A 23,988-nucleotide genomic window follows, 5' to 3' on the forward strand; every position below is an offset into this window, starting at 1 on the left:
CAGTACCCCTTTGTCGCTATGCAGTCTGCTTTTATTTTCCACTATAAGGATTTTGAAAATGCAAAGCCGCACAGGCAAACCAGCAAATGCACTTGAGTGCACAGGGATGGGATTTGGGGTGTCTTTCCTAGGACTAAAAGCAAATCTGACAAGCTCCAACAAGCTCCTTTTATTAAACAAAGAAAGCAAGTGCAAGCAATATCTAACACGAAGATCATTTCTCCTTTGAGGAGGAAAGCTGGTGTTCATTTTGACCTTGCAAAGGCCTTCCGCTAAAATCAGGTGGTGTGTTGATAGATCATGTAGACCTACCAATAACTGAGTTTTCATTGCATGAAAGAAAGTAAGTGGGTGAATCATGAGGGACACTGAGTTTTATATGAATTCTCATTCTCGTGTGCAGATTTTTTTCCCACTGACTCCAAAAATAGATGTCAATTTCTATGTATCTACGTATATGTGGAACTGATATTTGAACTTACTGTGTTCAAATGAATCCAACATTATCAGTAACACCACTGTGACACAAATTTGTTCCTTCTATTAACCGCAGTTCATCTGTAAATCAAAAAAATTTGCATTAAAAGGAATATTTCACGCAGAAATAAACGTTATTTACTCCTGATTCGGTCAGCAGTTTCAAGTTAACAGCTCACTGGAGGGGAAGATTATCAATAAAAACCATCTTCAGTTTCAGCCTGTTCCTCGCAGGAAGCTATTATGAGGTTTCAGAAGACAGGGACTGTGTTGTATTGCAAATGGCCACCAAGCAAAATTAACAAGGCAGCTGAAAAAAATTTCCATGTCCTGTTTTAATTACTTGCTGAATTGTTGCCTAGTGTGTAAACCATTATTTGGCTTCTTGTGCCCTCTGCCAAGTGCGGTAAACTATGGTGCTGATTAACGCACAACTGGCTACTGGCAAAAACACACATACTCTGAGCCGGGTGAATGCAGCTAATCTCACTCGCTTGCGATTTGGCCCCAAAAGAAACACAAAACTGCACAATGGCAGCAGATGCCTGTCTGAAAGCAAAATGCAGACATGCTTGCATCTTTGGCACACACAGCTCGATGTTGAGGGCAACCCAGACTAATTTGTGTTGATAAATAAGACAGACTTCTCAGTCTACATTATTTAATCCTGGAGAGCGGATGGCCTTGTTTTCACAATGAATGCTCGTTCCCCGTACACTTAAAGAAAAGCCTCTGCAGATTGAGTCTCACATTCAGAGTAAAAAGACCAGAGAAGGAATGAAGTCCAGCGGTACATGAAAAGGTTTTTGTCTGATGCAAACTAGACCTCTTCAATGCTTTGCTGTTGCTTTTATAAAAGACTGTAGACTGTAAGGGTGGGCGGCATGACCAAAACCTTATATCACTTTATGAGTAATTGTATATCATGGTAACGGTATACATAATGATACAGCTTGTTTTGCAATATTGAAACCGCTGTAGCTCAAACAGTATGGCACTAGCATTTCCAGGGTCATGGGTTTGATTCCCAGGGATGCCGTGAATTGATCAAAGGTATCCTGGAATTCAATGTCAGTGAGCTGTTAAATCACTTCAGATAAAAGCATCTACCAAGTGAATAAGTGTAAAATAACATAGATAAAATGATATAATGCTTTATAATATAATATAATATAATATAATATAATATAATATACATCATAATATATATAATATACAATATACAACATAATAATTGGTTTGCATTAATCGAGTACAAATTATTCATAAATAGAAGTTATAGAATGAATGAATGAAATCAATTACTATAAAACACAACAGAAAATAATAGGGACTTTTAATAATATTTAAAACTATATTGATAGGATGGATGGATGGATGGATGGATAGAGAAGAGAAGAGAAGAGAAGAGAAGAGAAGAGAAGAGAAGAGAAGAGAAGAGAAGAGAAGAGAAGAGAAGAGAAGAGAAGAGAACCCATCTGTGACAGTTTGCAGAATGTATTATTTTTGCATTCATCATCTCCAGGCATATAAAAGCATCCAGTTAATGCGGAACACTTGTGCCTGTGTACAATTCTGCTTATGTGCCATTTAAAATGGTAACTGTATTGATTTTAAGAGCTCCCTGCAGACCCGTGCTAATGCTATATATACATATATACATTAGGTGTGGGGCGGTTCGCTGAAAAAAATCGGTTCTCCACGCACAGTTCAGCACACGCTGGGACCGCGGTTCAACTTAAATCTGACAAAGCACCTGTGATATGGTTTGCTATAAATAGCACGTAAAACAAACAGGGTTCAGCTAATATATGTTTCTGTTCATGGATGTCCATTCTGGCTTCCCAGACATTACAACAACAGCGATGGACAAACTATTCACTCTTGTTCTAGCGAATGCCGTATGCTGGAATATGAGCAGTCATTTCACCCTGGTGGTGATAGCGCGTGCTCACAGATGAGACCTGAGTAGTACACGTTAATATGTGTTTAAACTAAACTAATTTAAGCTTTGCCAGTTTAAACATTTAAGAGCCAAAAGTCTTAAATCTTTCTCTGAAGTATTGTTTAAATGGACAAATTCAGACAAAAATTATGTCAAAATGCCCACATTGGTAAGTATCCTTTAGCAGACATAGTCGGCTGAACGTATGCAGGACTACTGTATAAGGGCGCTGGATCACAACAACAAAGAAAACACTCACTGCTCTTGATTGAAAAGCTCTTGTAACTTTAATGAAGAACATCAATAATTTATACAGTCCAATATGAAATGTTTTACATTTTACATTGATTACTGGTAAGGTTCGGTATGTGCGGTTTATGAAAAAACTATACCTAAAAAAAAAAAAAAAAAACTGAAAACCACTGTTTATTTTTTGTATTTTTACTGCATTGTATTTATTTGTGCTGTTTTGTTGCTGGATATATTTTTTATATATATATATTTTTTTAAATAGTATATTTATAATAGTTTTTCATAAACAGCACATACCAAACTGTACAAAAACGTGACTCTAAAACCGTGAAACAAACCGACCATAAAAAAGTTGAACCGTGCCACCCCTAACTAATAGATTTTTTTCAGTAGAGAAGCTTTTTTTTTTTTTTCTGGAAGTAGTGGTCAACAAAAGCTACATTATCTAAACATTCTGAAGCTCAAGCTCAAATCTGAAATATAACAACTAAGGATCACTCAACCTGGACCACTGCCACTAAATCTCGTAACTCTATTAGCTCTTTAAACTGTCTGTCAAACCCCGTTATTCCTCCCGCCTCTCGTGAATGGAGTGCAGCGCATAGTTTGGAGCATCTCACCGTGTTTGCAGTATGAAGGTAAATAAAATAACTGTTTATTGAAGAAGTACAGTGTTTTCTTTACTGTTGTGTGTGTGCGTGTGTGTGTGTGTGTGTGTGTGTGTGTGTGTGTGTGTGTGTGTGTTTGTGTGTGTATTTTAGGAGCAGAGAAGACCATCTGAGCATTTGTCGTCAAGTCACAGTCAAATAACTTGTGTGAAGCACTGAATCTTTTATAATATGATAATATGATTTGGCGCACAAAAAACTGTATAACAGTGAATAACCTCTGACGTGGCAGTAATAATGTGGAAAAACATTCGCTGAACTTGATATTGGTGAAATATTAATAATAAAGGCCTAATGACACATGCAACAATGCAAATAAACGTAGCCTAAGTTATTTGTAGGCCTATACATCTATAGGTGCATCTCAACAAATTAGAAAGTCGTGGAAAAGTTAATTTCAGCAATTCAACTCAAATTGTGAAACTTGTGTATTAAATAAATACAGTGCACACAGACTGAAGTAGTTTAAGTCTTTGGTTCTTTTAATTGTGATGATTTTGGCTCACATTTAACAAAAAACACCAATTCACTATCTCAAAAGATTAGAATACTTCATAAGACCAATAAAAAACTGTGAATCGTTGGCCTTCTGGAAAGTATGTTCATTTACTGTACATGTACTCAATACTTGGTAGGGGGTCCTTTTGTTTGAATTACTGCCTCAATTCGGCGTGGCATGGAGGTGATCAGTTTCTGGCACTGCTGAGGTGGTATGAAAGCCCAGGTTTGTGCCTCAAGCATATTTGCCTATACATTTTTTGGTCTTTTGTTTCTCATTTTCCTCCTGACTATACCCCATTGATTCTCTACGAGTTCAGGTCTGGTGAGTTTGCTGGCCAGTCAAGCACACCAACAACATGGTCATTTTACCAACTTTTGGTGCTTTTGGCAATGTAGGCAGGTGCCAAATCCTGCTGGAAAATTAAGTCAGCATCTTCAAAAAGCTGGTCAGCAGAAGGTAGCGTGAAGTGCTCCAATATGTCTTGGTAAATGGATGCAGTGACTTTATGGTTTTCGAAAAACATAAAGGACCAACACCTGCAGATGACATTGCACCCCAAATCATCACAGACTGTGGAAACTTAACACTGGACTTCAAGCAACTTGGGCTATGAGCTTCTCCACCCTTCCGCCAGACTCTAGGACCTTGGTTTCCAAATGAAATACAAATCTTGCTCTCATCTGAAAAGAGGACTTTGAACCACTGGGCAACAGTCCAGTTCTTCTTCTCCTTAACCCAGTAAGACGCCTCTGACGTTGTCTGTGGGTCAGGAGTAAGGTTGTGCCGATAGAGGATAGTATCGTGTATCGACGAGAGTCAGAGATATCGACGATAGCAGATGTCACTGGGTGTTGAAGAAAAAGCACAAAGTACAGCCAAAGACTTGCAAGATGACCCAAAGAAAGGAGGAAAACCATTTCAATGAGGTGTTCAAGAAGAACACTAAGCAAGTATGGCCTTCATGTTGAGACATCTTGTAGAATACCACTCTTGATCAAGAAGAACAAAAGGCAGACATGAACTTTATACAATTACTTTGTGTAGACCTGTGGAGCTCTGGAGGAATGTTTTATGGAGTGATATGACCAAACAGGAACTTTTTGGGCCCATTGATCATAAGCAGAAGAACACCATCTCCATCGTCAAATTTGGATGTGGATCAGTCCTGTTATGGGGTTGTTTTACTGTAGCAGGAAGTGGAAGTCATGACTGTATGAAGGACATCATGGATTCTTTGAAGTATCAGGCCATTTTGACAAGAACTGTGATGCCTTTGATGCAAAGACTGAAGCTGACTGTGGACTTTCCTGCTGTGGACAGTCATCCCAAAGTACACATCCAAATCTACTACTGCTTGGTTCAGGGATCAGTCATTAGAATTAGATAGAATTTTCTTAGTTAGAATGTTCTTAAGTGGCCTGTTCAGTCTCCAGGCTTAATTCTCATTGAAAATATCTGGTTGAATTTGAATGAAGCAGTGGCAATGTGAAAACCAAGATTTTCAGTGATCTGGAAGCTTTTTCATGGCTAAGAATAGTAGAGAGGTGACAGAAGCTTCTAAACATTTACAGACAGCATTTATTGATGATTTGAAAGAATAAAAGATTCTTAAGAAAGGAGGTTGAATAATTTTGAACATGAATGTTTAGAGCCAATTTGAATTGTATCATGATTCATCAGTGTTCCATTCTCAGAATCACTCAAAAGTGTATTAACAAACTTTCTCTAATACTTTACCGATGCCTTTGTTGAATTGTTTTCAAAAAACGTTGTTCTCCGCAGGAAAATGTCTTGCAGGTCAAGGGGGTTGAATAATTTTGATTGCAACTAAGGTATTTCATGGCACTTTAACAAGTAATCTGCATTGCCTATATGTGTGCAATATTTTAAATGAGCCCTCACTAACTGAGTTTAATGCCACAGTTATGTTAGAATGCATCTTATTCTTGTTTCTGTGGTGGTGCGTCGGGCTCGTCATTGAGTGCACGGTCCTAAACGATGTATGACTGATGCATCAGTTCAATTGAACTTTTCTCCAAATATATGAACTTACCTGTTTTGAATACTTTATATTTAACATGTTCTTTAATGGTCAATATTAGTTTTAAACTGTTGGACTTTAAATGAAAGCTACTATTGATACTGATGATATGTCAATTTGAAAAATGACAATATCGCCGAACACTATTCAGATGTTGCTTAAAGGGGGGGGGTGAAATGCTATTTCATGCATACTGAGGTTTTTACACTGTTAAAGCTAAACATGGACAAAGTTTCAAAAATTAAGTTGTACGTTTGAAGGAGTATTTCTGTTCCAAAAATACTCCTTCCGGTTTGTCACAAGTTTCGGAAAGTTTTTTTTCGAGTATGGCTCTGTGTGACGTTAGATGGAGGGGAATTTCCTCATATGGGTCCTAAGGGCACATCTGCCGGAAGAGCGTGCGCTCCCGTATAGCAGCGCACTGAGAGCACAACAGATGTTCACTGATCAGAGCGAGCGAGATCAAAAGGAGTGTGTTTTTGGTTGCCAGGGCAAGACAACCCTGCACAGATTACCAAAAGAGAAACAGCATTAAGGGACCAGTGGATGGAGTTTATTTTTACAGAGCATCAACGGAGTTGTGCAAGTGTTTGTGTTTGTTCCCTGCATTTCGAAGATGCTTGTTTTACAAACAAGGCCCCGTTTGACGGCGGATTTGCACATCGTTAATTTCTTAAGGATAATGCAGTACCAACGAAAAAGGGTCACGATCGTGTGTTGGAACCGCATGCGGTGAGTAAAACTGCATCAAATATCTCGGTGTTGTTAACTTAGCTGTCGGCGTGTAAGCACATCAAGTAAACAACATGCGATGTTGTCATCAAACTGCACTTTCCACATGTACAGCTTAAAAAAAAAAAAAAAAGACGACAAAGTGGAACTTAGTCATTTTCCAAAACCGCTAAGAAAATATATACAGTTTCAGTACATACCACATATAGACGTTGTTGCTGATGCTGCTCTTGTTAAATTTCAGCCTCTGGATCTGATTCTGGATCATAAATATATGCTGAATCTGACTGTTAGCCTTGGTTTGTTTTGGTTGGTTTTGTCCTCACGTAATGTCACAGCTTCCAAACACTCTCAACGCACTATCTTTCTCTTATGAATATATTAAAACTAAAGACGTTTTGGAGTTATGAAGTACTACTCTATAGGTACTCAAGATTAACAGGATATTGAGTGAAAACGAGCATTTCACCCCCCCTTTAACAAGAGGAATACGACAACTGTAGCCAAATTCCTTGACACGTCTGTATTCCTTGACCCCAGCCTCAGTCCATTCCTTGTAAAGTTCACTCAAATTCTTGAATTGATTTATTTTGACAATCCTCATAAGGCTGCGGTTCTCTCGGTTGGTTGTGCATCTTTTTCTTCCACATTTTTTCTTTCCACTCAACTTTCTGTTAACATCCTTGGATACAGCACTCTGTGAACAGCCAGCTTCTTTGGCAATGAATGTTTGTGGCTTACCCTCCTTGTGAAGGGTGTTGATGATTGTCTTCTGGACAACTGTCAGATCAGCAGTCTTCCTCATGTTTATGTAGCCTAGTGAACCAAACTGAGAGACCATTTTGAAGGCTCGGGAAACCTTTGAGTGTAGGTGTTTAAGCTGACTGGCATGTCACCACATTCTAATTTGTTGAGATAGTGAATTGGTGGGTTTTTCATTAATTGTGAAGCAAAATCATTACAAAAACAAAAAACAAAGGGCCCTATCTTGCACCCAGCGCAACTGACTTTGTACACCGACGCATGTGTCATTCCTATTTTGCACCCGCGCAAAGCGCGCTTTTCCCTCCACAGAGGCACGTCGCTAAACTAGTGAATGAACTTGCGCTCCCTGGGCGGTTCAGCGCAAAAAAGGAGGCGTGTTCCGGCGCAAACAATCCCTGGTGCTATTTTGCTGTTCCATTAAACAATTGCGCCACTGACCAGAAAAAAACTAGTCTAAAGTCAGTGGCGCGTTGTTCATTATGCTATTTTAAGGGCGCATGCTTGACCATAATGTATAGCGTGCACAACGCGCATACACTTTGCTCATGTAATCTACACAGATGCAACAGTTATTTTTGCAAATCATAAATTGTTACACTAAAAAAATATTAACACATGAGATGACGGAAATCATTGTGGTGTGCCACGAAGATGTGAACAAAATAGGCATAAATCTAGCTTACAAATTATTCAGGCTAATTATTCTCCCATCCCCATACAACACAACTTCTCTGTCTTTCACTGCTCTTACAAGAACAACAGTCTCCTCGGCTGTGAACCGCTCCTGGCGTGCGCCTGGTAAATACGCCATAATAATAGCAATCCATAATGGAACTTGCGCACCTGCTTTTAAAGGGAATGCTGGATGACGCTCTGATTGGTTTATTTCACGATACGCCCAAACCACACCTATGAATAATGAGGCTGCTTCAGACCAACCCACTTTAGATTTGCGCCGGGCGCAAGAGCCATTTATCCCGCCGGGAAAATAGCAACAGCGCCGAGACCCGCCCACAAACTTACTTGCGCTTCGCGCTTTGACACTTGCGTTTCAGATCGTTAAAATAGGGCCCAAAGACTTAAACTACTTCAGTCTGTATAGACTGAATTTATTTCATACACAAGTTTCACAATTTGAGTTGAATTACTGAAATAAATGAACTTTTCCACGGCATTCTAATTTATTGAGATGCACCTGTATATGGTAACACTGTACAATAAGATTTCATTAATGTTAGCTAATGTATTAAATAACATGAGCATACAAAGAACAATACATTACAGTATTTATTCATATTTGTTAATGTTAGTTAATGAAAATACTGTCATTCATTTGTAGTTTGTTAATTCACAGTGCATTAACTAATGTTAACAAACATAACTTTTGATTTTAATAATGCATTAGTAAATGCTGAAATTAACATTAATTAATGCTCCAGAAGTAATGTTCATTCTTAGTTAATGTTAAAGCCATAAAGCCAGTCCATAAGTTCTGCCTCTTTGTCGCCAACTAAACTAAACCATTTTGCCTATTATCTGCCTGACTTACATTTTTATTGACCACTGAGAGAGCATTGACTTATGATGTTGGTTCAATATAAAAACTTATAAAAAAAAAATGTAATAATACCTTAGACCTTAGACACACAAACACACACACACACGTCACAGAAGGGGTGGCAGCATCTGACCAGCACTGCAGTTTATGCACTGCTCATATATTGGGTTGAGAACTCATTAGCATGCCTGATACAGATGCGAGAGAAAACATGCACAAGCTGCTTATATATCTAGGCTTTGGCCTAGATTTCCATAGTGGCGAGGGCAGCCTTAATTGATACTGATGGCCCTCTTAGCTTTGAGGGTAAAAGAGAGTAAAATTTTACCTGGGAGGTTTGACAAGGGCACGGTGATGGAGACCACTTCCCACTCAAAGTATGGGAATATTGTTAAATATGAAAAGACATGCGTGTAATTAACCACCACTGTTGGATGAGTCTCTGCTAATTCTTCTGAGGATTTGTTATACCAACACTTAACTAGAAATAATAATTACACTGTGACTCTTGATTATCTATGCATTTTTTAAAACACTCAAATACTCCTCTGTGTTTGATAAGTCTGTCTTCCAATGGATAATCCCTGGAGTACAAGCAAGGATTTAAGGCGTGCAAAAACCAATTGTTCTCTTTAATATTGTCCTTACCAGTGTCAAATCCAATTTGCTCAATCAACTTTCAGGATGATTTATTTTTCTGTTCTTAACGTCTCCCCAACCCACATATCTCTCTTCATTTGAAGCGCTGGAATATTTCATCTTAATTCTAAACATACTTGCTTGACTCATGCTGGCGGTTCTATCGGTACAGAGTGAAGCCCTGTTTCCTGTCGACTCCACACTGGGTAACCTGAGACTGCATTAAGTGAAAAGCCAAGCATGAGCTGCCACTGTCACTGTCCTTGCTGCCTCCTCAATTAGAAGAAGAAACGGGCCAAATATATTTCTGTATGAAGTCATGCAGATTTGGCCTCGGGTTTAACACCGTACCGCCATATGACAGAAGGTGACTTCTCAGAAGGACTGAGACATTGCTGAGTGGCCCTAATTAGTCTACATATGTCACCTAGAACTGTTTCTATGGCAAACTGCTCTCCCATGTTCCAACACATGTCCATGTTTTCATCAAATTAGTAGGGAAATATGCTACACATGCATACAGATCGTACACAGCTCAAATTACAAATGTAAACATTTTTTTTTCCTTCTACTACAGGTCTGTAGAGGTAGGCATGATCATTTTCTGGCAAAATACATAAATCCGTAAAGCTTGGATATGATTTACTGGTGATTTGTATTTTATTTTGCATAATAATACTGGTTTAAAATTAAAGATGTGGCATGGGGATAATGCTATGATGATTTAGTGGATTACTTTGGTAGGTAACATGTTTTTCATTTTTATTTAGGAATTTTCTGTATCTCTTTATTATTACTTATTATTATTATTTCCACCCATTTTGTTTAGCTACTTTTTCAGTAATAATTAAAATGCTAAAAGAAACCATTTGATTTGAATGAAGCTGATATCAGGGTATGAACAATGTGCTATCCTTATCTTTCTGTAACATATGTTTGGATGTTTTTTTGCAGATCAATCCTTTATTTACAGTTAAAATAAACAGTTTTTTTTTTCTAAACAGCTGTAAACATGCAAACCCTCTGAACTTGATCTAATGAGATCTACATCCAAATATATCTCATTAGCTATAAATTCTCAAGGCATTTTACAAGGCAAATGTGCTGTAATACCGACCATCTGAAACAAACCACTGTAAAAGCGCTTCATTAAAGTCGGCATGAAATTGAAAATCCACCCTATTCACATCTATTCTCTAAATACCTGTTAAAGATCTAAATCTTATTTTCTTTTTTGACCTTGTCATTGTAATAAAATAAAAATTTAATAATTTATGCCAGACTTCTCCAGTTCTTAGTCTGCTAAAACTACACCTCTTTTCATCTGGCACCAATGCGTGGAACCAAGTATGTTCCTGTTACACCTGAATGTATGTCACAATATGAAAGAAATTACTTACAAATTACTTCCGAATTACCACAACTTCAAAGGAAGAGTTCATCTACTTTTCTGTTACTCACCCTCATGTCATTCCAAATCTGTAAGACTTTCTCTTATCTCTCTTGTTTTTTTTTTTAAATAACATCCTGTCAACTCTTGTTGATATATTAAAAGTTAATCAGAACGGTGTTTGTCAAGCAGCTAAATGATTAAGAAAGCACAATAAACGCATCATAGAAGTGTTCCACCTGTCTTGCATGCTATATTCAAAGGCTTCTGAAGTTATGTAATTGCTATGTGTGCAATTTACACAATTTATCTCCCTGAAAACTTTGCCATCTGCCCTAAACTTCAACTTAAAATTCGGTTCACCGAATACTGGAGAGGAAGATTATCAGTGAATATAGTCTTCATTTTAGTCGGTTCCTCACACAAAGCTCTTATATGACTTCAGAAGACTTGAAATATAGTGGACAATTCACATGAACCACATTTAAGCTGCTTTTTGCACCCTTTTTAAAGCTTGAAACCCCATTCATTGTAATAGCGTAAAAAAGAGCAACCAGACTATTAATATTTAAAAATGTCTCCTTTTGTGTTCCACAAAAGAAAGAAAATTGCACTCATTTTTTCCAAACCCATGTGATGGCAGAATTTCCATGTTTGGCTGAGCTATTCCTTTTAACATGACCACCTAACTTTCCTAAAATTTTCAGATAATACAAAATTTTTCCAGTTTAAGTGCAGAAGGAAAATATAAGAGAAACACCAAACGATTAGAAAACAGGCAGACCAGATCAGATAATGTTTAATCATTTCCAACTCCTGAACCCTTGAGTTCCTTAAAAAGCAAACATTTTACCTTGACAGCTAAGCGCTTTATCCAGTTAGGCGTTGTGATAATAACATCTTTGTGTTATGCAAGGCTTTGAAGCACATCATCTTGCTTACCTTCAGTGCAGTATTTCCCTTTGTAGCCAGTATTGGAGCAATCGCACAGCACCTCGCTGTCATGAATGGAGCAGCGTCCTCCATTGCTGCAGGGATTTTGTTTGGTACACAGGTATTCCAGATCGTTCTTCACGCCTTGACTGTCCAGGAGAGCAGGAGGAGTCTCTCCTAACTTTAAGTTGGCGATCAGGCCTTGGAAAGGTGGCTCATATTTGACCGTGCTGGACGTGAGGGCAGAGAGACGCACGTCCGGTGGGATCCCACCCATGTACAAGTCGCTGGCCACCATCATTTCCCTTCGCTTGGACTTCACCTCCGTCACTTTGCTCTCCCCATCCATCGCCAGCATGGTCTCACGGTAATTCCTTGTAAGCAGCACACGATGCCAGCGTTCGTCGTTGACGTTCGTTTCCATGTGTAATGAGGCCGGCTCGCCACAGTGGATGGCGAAGCGCAACTGCAGACGGCCTTCATTGATCAGGAGCTCCAGAAAGTCGCAGTTGCCGCCATCGTCCAGGTACAGCACTACAGCTTTGCTGATGTTCGTCTTCATGGTGAAGCTTAGCTCTCCGGTGGCTCCTGCCTCCCAGGGTCCATAGCGAACCCACTGACCCGGCAGACCGTCAAACTCTAGAGCTGCACTGACAGCTACACCCACCATGAGCCCCAGCCAGACAGAGGCCCAAGAGAACTTCGCACCACACCTCCACTTCCGTGTCATCATCTTCCAAGCGTGCTCCTAATCCTCCTTTTCTAATGTTCCGTTTCTCTTAATCCACTGCAGAGGAGATATTTATTCCCAGTCTAGCGTATTAATTTATCTGGCCTTTTCCAAAATAGCACTGCAGAAATAGTAAGGTCCCAGTTTTCTAAAAATCCCTTAATATTTAAGCATTTCTTTTCACTTGATTCTCCATCTTGATGCTCTTCTGAGTAACTCCATTGAGGAACACTTCTGAAAGACCATATATATATATATATATATAAAAAAACTCACACGGTACTTAGTGCTTTGAAATCTAAAAGTGCCCTAAAAATCTAGTTGACTCGACATGTTAAAAGACCGATTTATGCATTTCACCCTCTGGTGAAAGTAGGATTACTGCTGCGGTTGTATTTTTCGTTTTGTAGGTGGTAGGTCAAATACATAATTTCTTTCCCCAGCAAACCTCAGTTCCCCTTAGAGAAGTGCATCTGCATTCCACCAGCAAGACATCACCACCAGAAATCCTCTGACCAGGCCTCTGAAAAAAAGGGAAAAAAAGAAGACATTGTTATTTTATGACCAAAACTGGTTATAAACTAGCATGCGCCCCTAAATTCTGTCTGTTACTCACATCAAAGTACAATAACTTCTAACCTTTTATTGTGAATTTCTTTTAGGAGGCCAGTTTGATCACAAAATCAAAAACTGGCAGTATAACTCTCAGAGCCGAGAATCTTTGACCATAAAGAAAATCAATCTTTAATGCACTTTGCAGAGTAACGGACTGGGGTAGTTGACAGATCCCCACATTGGCTTTGCAAATTCGCTGATCAGTTCACAGATGAATATTCACAAACCAGCTCACAGCTAGTGTTTTAAACAGCTCTGAGTCCCCTGTAGCCCTCTCAGTCAATCAACACCTCTCACTTTCACCTATATAGTGGCTGAGCATAGTAGTGCACTAGTGATAGCATCTGACAACAGAGGATGACAGATAATAAGACTGGTATCAGGTGAGAAGTGTAAATGATGCATGTTTATTAATGAGGAGTATGCAGCGGCATGATCACACCATACTCCTCTTATTTGGGTGCACTGTATGTGTACTGAATTCATTCATTCAAGGGAATATGCAAATCTGTGATAACTGTTCAATGGTTAAAGCAAACTAACAGTAACATCTGATCTTGCAGGTCAGTTTTGAGTGCTAGGCTGTGGAGGTTACAACAGACTACTGCAATATACAGCACACTGTAGAAATTACATTATCATATAATCAGTCATATACAGAGAGTCTACAGATACTGTAATGTACCATAATTTGCATCATTAGATGAATTACTACAAGTGGTTTCTGTTTCTGTAGAATAGATGGGTGAAACTGAGGCAAGTTTTTCACAAATTACAAAATGTATACTATATGATTTTTGTGAATATAGTATACATTTATAAATAATTGCACAACTCAATCAATCACTCAATCAATGTTAATCATAATTGTTAAATAAATAAATACATACATAAATAAAAATCAAGCCTAATTTATATACAAATGACTTAATGTATGACTTAAAATATCCATGGCCCAGCATTTTAAGTGAATGAAATAATAATAATAATAATAATAATAATAATAATAATAATAATAATAATAATAATAATAATAATAATAATAATTATACTATGATCTTTAAAATGAATAAAATGTTAGCTCTAAAAGTTAAGTTATTATTATTATTATTATTATTATTATTATTATTATTATTATTATTACTACTACTATTATTATTATTATTTACTTCTACTGCTACTGTTATCTTTATATAAATTAATAAAAATAAATAAATAAATGACCTAGTTCAGGGTTCCTCAATTAGTTTTTGCTGAGGGGGCGAATTCTGCCAACCATTATTATTATTATTATTATTATTACAATTATTACATTGTTTCTTTTGTTAAAATAATCAAAAGATGGTCAGGAGATAAATATTTTCTCCCAGTAGTCTGTTTTATTCAAACAATTATGAAAATTTTTGCTTTTAGACATAGCGTTCTCAAATAGATACTGTTCGATTTTAGATTTTTTTTTTTTTTTTCAACATACAAAATGATAATCTCAGGCAATGATAATGCACTTTATTCAATGATAAAAGTGTCTAATGTGAGATTTAATATTATTTTGCATGATCTTTATAGCCATAGTGAAAGCAACAATAGATATTTCACCTCAGATCTTGAAAATAAATTAGGCTAAAGCAAATTTAAAACCGTTAAGTCACTGGGAACCAACATCCAACAAAGATGGTATCACTCACTCACTCACTCACATATTCAAAACTGTTCAGTCCATTCACATTTGAATCATCTATTTTCAGTGTACACTTTTCTTTACTTAACACTTGCCATTTTTTGCTGTCACATCTACACTGGACATGACAAAGCACTGCAAATATTTAGAACTTTCTGTCAGCATTTTGTTTCACCACACTGCGCCACATCCAGTTTAGACAGCATCACTGATTATAATAAGTTATATTGTATTTTCTTGCGTTGCGTCGCGCCGCTCACATCTGGTGTAGACCCAATTTAAGTTAATGTCGCTTTCTGATGGTGCGTTAGAATTTTCATGCCACATTACTTGAAATTATTGTGGGCCAAACCTAATTTATAAACATAAAAATGACTTTGTTAAAATACCCACATAGCAGCACTATTTCAGTGAATTTATCACCCCGTTAAGCTACAATGCAGGTGGTTAGAGAATAAGACAGATGAATAAGGGAACAAGAGAAGTGAAAAAGACATAAGAAAAGTTTTTGAGATTAATTCCCATTAATAAATGTGGCACAACTTTGTAAATTTGGCCCTGAAAAGCAAATCACTGTGCAGCAAGGTGCCATACAGAATGTACAGAACACTCTCCCACCTTCAGTACTATGACTGAGGTGCTCTTTAGCAAGGCACCAAACAGGGAAAAATGGCTGCCCACTTCTCTGTATGTGTGTGTGTATGCACTTTAGATGAGATAAATGCAGAGCACTAATTCCAAATATGGGTCACCATACTTGGCCACGTCACAATACTTTCTAAATAATTATAAATAATTACTGTGATCATGCACAAGTAAACTTTTCTAAAGACCTTGAAAGTGATAACAGCCTTCCTGCTTTCCGATCCCTGGCCTTAAATAATGCTCTGCACTACTTGGAGAAAAAGGAAAAATGGAATGGTCTATTGGGTAATTTTGAAAGGCTAACATGAGCACAGAATTTGTGGAAAATCTTCAAAATGCTCTTGTGAAAGATTACGTTCTGTTTGTCAAAGGATTAGTGACTACAATTTCTTAAAAGCAGTTCCATACAGCAGGCATCACTTTGCAATAAAGCCAACATGCACACATGGGTATGGGAAGGAAGAGAAGAAATATAAAGCATAATTTGGAATGAAAAGTAGTTCAAATTAGATCAAACTGTCTTCTGTAATAATCAGTCCTTTGCTATTCCAAATATATCAGCCATGCAATTCTTCTTTAACGCAGCAGACACTTCTCCCTGAAGAAGGATCATTTTGTACAGCTACATTGCATGCATTGTTCTGGAAGTGACAGTAACTTTATTGTCTATAAGTAACAAAATGACAAAGGAACTGTCTTTCAAAGCGACTGCAACTTGCACTTTATCAGCACATGCCAGCGTGCCTCGGGTGTGTGGCTTTCTCATTTGTAACCAAACTGGTCTTGCTAAACATATGCAGGTTGGGAAATCAGCTGGAAATCCAAATAGAAAGCATTCCTTTCTTTCTCCCGGTACGGTCATTGTAATTAAGGTCATTATCTGCCCTTGAGAGTGATGCATGACTACAACACAGCACATAACAATGAAGTGAGCAGGAGAGGCGTTGCTGACAAAGTGTTTGGCATGTTCCTGTCCACTTATGATAGTGAGAAAACCCACTCCAAATTGTTATCTACCCCCTAATGATGTTTTAGTTCAAATTTAAGCACTCAACACTTGCTGATCAAAGTCTGGTTACCAGGTCAGTGTGCTATCTGAGCTAGAACCAAATAGAATTAGCCATGCTTTTTGCTCTTACATTGGAGAGTAATGGACAGCATAAGGATGCACTGAGGGCACTTTAGGGAACGAGTCTGTGGCGTGAATGTACAATTAGCACATACGCAACCAAACGCCCACTGAATACATGAGCATCTTTTGTCAAGCTTATATTTAAAGATCAGACTCGAATTAGCGCATTCATATTCAATTAAGCATTGCAGTTCTGCTTCACATTATTTCCTCTTGATGTTTCTTTTAATTAGCCAAATCAAATTGACATGATTAAAAACAGAGTCCTCCTCCGCCACCTACCCACACAAAATGGCAGTTCCGGAAAAAATCTGCCCCCTTTTGTAGCTGCAGAACAGCATCCGGGGCTGTGCTAAGCAGGAATGGCAGATGGTTAGCAAAGGGAAGGTTCAGATTGTGCATTCACTACTTCAGAGAGCTTGGTCCATATGAAGAGAGATAATAGAGATGAGGTACACGACTAGCCGCGAGGGAGAAGGCAGCCCACTGCAATGGCAGAGAAGCCGTCTGTCCTTTCAGCACCGTGGACAGCAGCCAGCAAATATCAGAACCACGGACAGCGCCACTGACCTGCCATCAGTGAGCGCTCCAGGCTTGGATGTGAGATCAGTAGAGCGGCATAGGATGCAGCTGAAATCCCATTTAAGCAGAACTGTGTGAGGCTCAGAGGGAGAGAGCTATAAGCTTAAAGTCCCAGATGATTGGGCTAACTCCACCTGTCTGATGGACGAAGGGTTCAAAGCAAGAGCTAGCAAACTGTTTGACATATTTTCTGTAATCTAACACCCACTGGACCATTGCTTCAGCCCATCTTTGTGGAAAACCTGCCCTTTTTACTATGAAGTCTCGTTGGAGGTGGGAATGCATTCGACCCAGGGCTGCTAACCACAGGCTGCTAAAACTCCTCTTGACATTTCCAAACTCTTAACTAATTTCTAACTTTCCATTTCATGATCTGTTAAACATCATATCAGGTTGTTTCTTCAACGTTAAGCAATTTTGTCCTAGGGGATGATATATTTATATTTTTGTTGTATAAAGGTCTGTATTAAAACTGTATTAAAAACTATTTATCACACAGTTCTACTTTTTAAATAATGACTTTTGTTTTAATAGAGTAAATCATAAAATGTAAATAAAAGACCCATACTTTTGATCTTAAAATAAGAAAATCTATCCATGTTTATAAACAGTACATTTACCTCCGTTGTGTTGTGTTAATTTCTACATTGGAGTCTTGAGTCATGGCTGGGTCATAGCTACTGCATATTTATTTTCAGTACTTTCAAGTAATAACTATAGCTTTTCCTCCTAATTATGCAGAAAATTGAAGTCTTATTAAAACTTTGCTGTGTGGAGGTGTTGAGGAAAACCTCCAAAATGTACACTTCAGGAGTTATCGTCAACTTGCTAAGCAGGGAAAAGTGTTTACCATTTGCACAGCAATAATTGTGTCTAAAAAGGCTAAACAGGAGCGTACAAAAAGATTCACTTCATTGTATACATTTACATACTTAAGATACTCTTGACAGCTTGATGTGAACAAGCAGGAACTCGAATATTGACAAGGGACAATTCTAGAAGAAAATTATCTTCATAAGCATTTATTTCAAAACTAAGTCAATTGCTGCTAGATGAAAGAAGCTCTCTGTGAATACCATCCATCGGAGTGCAGCAGGAGTTGTGATGCTCCATTAAATACGTGTGTACAGTATGTGTAAACGTGAGATGGAGAGAGGAGGAGAGGGAAGAAAGGAGGGGGTGAAAAGAGGGGGTGGATGGAGACAAGCAAAGTCGCTAGAGGGGGAAATAGCGGTTGTAAATGAAATGCTCAGACACACAATTCCATTATTAAAGCCTCTAACATGTGATCCAAAGGAACCTGTCCTCCAACAAAAAACGACCATATAGGTTGTTTGTGCAAGCACCTTATTACGACCTATATTTAAGTTTTAATGTTAAGCTGCCTCTAGCGGGCGTAAAAATAATGACAGTATCGTGTTGCGTCTGTCATAATGAAATGACGTAAAACGCCATTACCGATCAAAACGCACGTTTATTTAAATGCAATGTGTGGACTTTTTATACCGATCTCACAGTAATTCGTACATATTTTATTAGGTGGCTTATTCGTTCGAATGACCACACCTAACGCCAACCCTAAACCTAACCCTCACAGAAATCATACTAAATTATGATTTATTGAGCATATACATTTTACGTGCATATCGGTTCTCTAGGATCGAACCCATGATAGCATGATTACATTTCAAGGTATAACGCAATAATCTACCAACTGAGCTACACAAACGCAAATCAGAGTGCAAATAAATGTTACAAAACATTAATATGAAAACAACCTTTTGCTTATAGGGGTGCAATTGTAGTATACGCTCTTATGGGTCGTATTGGACCAACGACCTATGAGATCGTATTGGTTGGAGGACAGGTTGATCCAAAGACAACTTTAATTGTGCAGGTAGGTACCAAAAATTATTGAACCTTCTACTGTACACAAGTTCAGAACATCTGTGAATCCTCACGGAGAATCATGTAGCACGTGAAGGAGAGGGAGGAGGGAAACCTGGGAGGTGCAGCTATTTTGATTGACACAGGAATAGACGGCTGTATAGGAGTCCGCCCAATGACAAATTGTCAAGCACATAATCGCAGGGTAAAACATACAAGATCTAATTACCACACATTGTCTGAGTTTCCCCTTCATTCGATCTTGCAAGTGCCAGAAATAATCGCCATGTCTGAAAAGCAAAGAGTAGGCAAAGCAAATCGAAAGAACTGTGGCTAATAGAATACGGGCCAAGGCGACTTGTTTTAAAAAACCCTCAGGTGAGAAACCATTAAGCTTTGAGGTGGGTACTGCAAGTATGCATTTCTTTGTGTTTTTCATGACATATTGCAGAGTATGCAAAATGCCTCTTGGAATATCTGCTGTGTCATTGCGTAGTCATCTGATTTGCCATTCTGTCTGTTTTTCCAGCATGCTTCCACGGTTTGGAGGGTTTAACGGCTGTAGAAAGTGGGGCAGTTAACACCAAGGAGTTCAAACCAGCAGATTGACAGTGGTGGAAGCGTGGTCAAGACATTGTGTGGGGGATGGAGCTTGGAAATAAGGATGTGAATGGTGACGAGGGGAAGGTAAGACCCTGTCTTGGCTCAGTGGATGGAGAGGCCCTGGAGACCCTGGTGTGATGTAGAGCCGTGGGGAGCAAGGAGTGAGCGATGAGGTCAGGGCACAGCAGATACAGCACGTAGGCCTGCATTCCTACAGGACGGTCTCATTTGTTTCCTATCACTTCCACAGTCCAAAGGGAAGCCTGAGCAAGCAGGAACCGGGGGAGGACATAAATAAATCTATGCACATGTCACATCTTGAGGATGATATGACACACAGTGCTGGGCTTCAGTCTGTTCCAGACACATGGGGTCGTAGATCCTGTGGGAAAACCACAGGACTTGTACTTTTAACAATTACTTTCAATATTACACTGAATGTTGTAAAGTTGCAAATACATGTCCTTTCTGCCCCCTGTGCCCAGAATCCACATACAGATAAAGATCAGCCATGGCAGGTGTATGACTATTTAATGAGCCAGAAAGAGAACAAACAGTCTGGTTCTCAAAGAAAAAAATCCCATAAATGTTCTCCTTAAAGTGCCATGAGCTCTGAGGTCATTAGGGCTTTTCTAAAAAGCTACAAGACAGACAGTGTTACTGTTTTCAACTACAAAATGACATTTTTGAGCATCAGTAATTGTGAACAACTACATTACTCTTAAGCCACCAATTTCTGTTTATTTGTTTTCACCTTTAATAAAAAATTTCATAATTGGTCATTAGTAGATTTTTCTTTATTTTTTTTCTTTAAAAAATGGTCTAAAAAAAGTTACTTTTTTCAGTTTGTTCAAAATAATACAAATAATAAAACAGACTTCCTCCACATTTTTTTTTTTTACATTTTGGAAAATGTATATTATTAATAAGAATAATAATGAGACTACCGCCAGGAAACTACCGCCAGGTGGCACAAAGAAATGGACTGTGAACTGAATGTAATTGTAAAATGTTGGTGTTTGGTGTTCATCTTCAGTTCTCTTCACAGCAGTTCAGTCAGTGTCCTGTTTGAGTAAATGAATTACTACGCAAAACATGAAATATCAATTTTATTTCAATTTTCATTTTTGTGTTTCAGAGGAAAAAATCAGTGTGTTAAGGTATCTCTCCATTACGGATCATTCTGAAAGCAGAATATATGCAAATGCATATAAAATGTTTTAAAAACTTTAACAGGGATGCCTAGAGGGTATTTAATAGGTCTTTACCTCCACATAAGATTTTTCTAGTTCTAGTCATTATTCAACTAATCACAGGTTTATATAAAATTTACATCTATGATCCAGCCTTATATATTTTCCATGCTCAAGCACATGCATTATGTTTGCCACAAAGCACAGGCAGAAGTAGCTTAATAATTGTGAAAAAGGAAACATTTTATTTAATAATTAATAAACGAATGTTTTCTTGTCGGCTACAAGATGAAATTCAAGGTGCTGACTCTCTCCACATGGACGTGAGAAATGCAACCTTCACAGATTACATAATGATTTTGTTTTGAATTGATTAGTTTAAAAGTAGACATTTCAAGCTTTCTGTAGATATATTTCTCATGTAGCCTATGTGAGACTGCCCAATTTTAAGTTATTTCATTATTAGGAAAAAAATCAATTGATCGATAGTGTGCCTCCCTGTCATGCATGTGCATGAATTTTTTTTGCACAAACACTAGAATATGAATAATAATAATTCACATTTTGCATATGCATTACAAAGTAAATCATTTTTAACATGCAATTATCCGAAAAAAAATAAATAAAAATAAAGATTTGTAATGAAGATAAAATATGTAAAGAAATATGAATAGATGCTGCGCGTTGAACTCAGCTCCACGCGTGCAGCGCAGATCTTGCACTCTGATATTTTAAAGGAATATGATACACACCATCATTTAAATTTAAATGCGGCTGTATTTATCTTTATTTTTTTTAGGGTACTTTACTTAAATTATATGAAAGCAAGTAAAGAAGTCTCCCTTTAAAATCACTGAAGTTGTCAATTAATAAAGCTTTTTTTTGTACATCATGTGCATTTTGTTGATTATAATGAGAGAACTTGAGATTAAATGTGAGGACGTTTTATTAATCAGTCCATTCTTTAGAGTTTCAATGATTTAGCTAAATTGTGCAGGTTTAATTTATTCGTTTCTTGTTTTAATTAGGCCTAAATAACGGGAGCGAATTTATACAGTGCTCACGTTTTACTAAAATAAAATAATTTATAAAAGCATGCAACAATTTCTTAATCAGTGTACATACAAATATCTGTCAAAATAAAGGACAGTTAACAAAAAACAAGGTAGTGAATGACAAAAATGCATGTTATTTTATTAAAGGAATTTTAAAAAATAAATTGAAATATAGGTCTAATATGTGAGAATATTGGATATTAATATAGGCTACCACTTTTAATGCTTCGATGGAAAGTAAACCACAATTTCTTTAGAATAATATAACACATAATTCATATTATATAACTAATACTGCACATCTATTAAATGAATCAAATTTTAAATATGGGGTAATACTGTGTAGCTTAGAGAAAATATATGCACAGGCTCATTGGCTTAACCTTTATCCTGCTTGAATTCGTTCTAATAAACAAACATAATTTCATGAGTACTAAACTTTCATCTGTGAATATTAAATATTTTAACTACAGTGTTTTTCTTTCATTTTCCCGACTACAGCTGTGAAATGTACTTTGTAGACGCGGCGGCGGCGGCAGAAAGCTCATTTGGGTTGCCCACCTACTGTACATTAGTTAACATGAACTAACAATAAAAAATATTTACAAAGCATTTAGTAAGCTTAAAGTTAATTTCAACATTAACTAATAGACTACATTACTAAAATCAAAAGTTGTATGTGTTAACCATAATGCACTGAACTAACATTTTTATTAACCAACACTAGTTACTTATCTTACTTAAGTTGCTACCTATATTTGTAACAAACAAAATAACATTAGGGTTCAAAAGTACTGACATTTTAAAGATATGACAATACCAGCATTTCTCCCTAGCATTTTGAGAGCTGTTGAATGGATTCTTAAATACCTCTTTTTGGCCAACGTGTTAATGTGCTCAACATATGTGATTGGATACAATGATCATCGCATCAAAAACAAGTTGTAAATACACATCTTTCACAAGCTTCACAGAGCACTTACACCAATAAACATGTTAGCATTTGAAAGCAGGCATCTATCGGCGGATCAGTCTATGGCCAATCAGAGGTGTTTAACAGCATTAACTTACAATGAAATATGTCTTCCTTCAAGTAGACTGAATGTTTTCCTGCCTTGCTAAATGGGCTCATACTAGGGGGAAATGCAGGTATCGTCAGATTTTCTAAATTTCAGTATATATTTGGAATTGAAATCAGTACTTTTGACAACCTTTTAACATACTGGAATAATTTTTTCTGAATTTAAAATATAGTTCCTTCTAAATTTCCATTTAGATAAAAACACAGCACTGCGTGTATACATTTTTTTTGTAACATTTCATCAGCAGTATGTTTTAAATAAAATAAGTTCATTAGTCATGTGTTCTTTCATCTTTTCTTCATTATTCACAAATTACATAAAAATTATTGTCCAAAAAATAAATAAATAAATACATTAATGTCACTGAGTAAAGCTCACCAATCCTTGGTCTATTTTTTAGCTTCAAAGATTGTGTGCTTTGAGCTGGTTGGTTTGATTCATATCATAGAACTTTTTAATGTTCTAAAATCCCTATCGAGAAAATGAACGGGGAAAAATACTTTCAGAAAAAACATGGCAATAGAACAATAGATTTCATTGCAAAACATTTGTCATGTGGACAATTCTCCAGTGAATCTTGTCTATCATTAAGAGGACAAGGATGAACCTCTCTCATTCAAATCCAATCAATATATATCCACAACACCTCACGATGGATGGCAGGTGTGACCTCGGCAGCTCTCGAATGGAATCAAATGTAAAGAAAATCAATACGGTGAGAATCAACAACAGGGAACGAGGGGTGACAGTCTTTAGTTAACTGATGCTTCTGGCTCGGCCCACGCAATTCGACAACAAAGTCGTTGCCTGACTTGCTCATCCTGTCCCCAGCTTTTTACGCTAACTGGCTATGACAACTATGACACAAGCAGTCACATCCGTGT

The 23,988-nt window shown here is 37.4% G+C and overlaps 1 protein-coding gene across 7 annotated transcripts in view; it reads right to left on the minus strand.

Annotated features, from left to right (window-relative positions):
* The window catches only part of LOC127941558 (neurexin-2-like), a 357,596-nt gene that overhangs the window by 291,741 nt on the left and 41,867 nt on the right, over window positions 1-23,988 (minus strand). For all 7 annotated transcript variants that reach the window (XM_052536723.1, XM_052536721.1, XM_052536726.1 and 4 more), the window contains exon 2: window positions 11,912-13,155. In XM_052536723.1, coding sequence (XP_052392683.1) covers window positions 11,912-12,635 — 724 coding nt within the window. In that variant the 5' untranslated portion in view covers window positions 12,636-13,155. The remainder of the gene's footprint in view (window positions 1-11,911; window positions 13,156-23,988) is intronic.

Source organism: Carassius gibelio, chromosome A21 (genome assembly GCF_023724105.1).
Source record: "Carassius gibelio isolate Cgi1373 ecotype wild population from Czech Republic chromosome A21, carGib1.2-hapl.c, whole genome shotgun sequence".
Lineage (NCBI taxonomy): Eukaryota > Metazoa > Chordata > Actinopteri > Cypriniformes > Cyprinidae > Carassius > Carassius gibelio.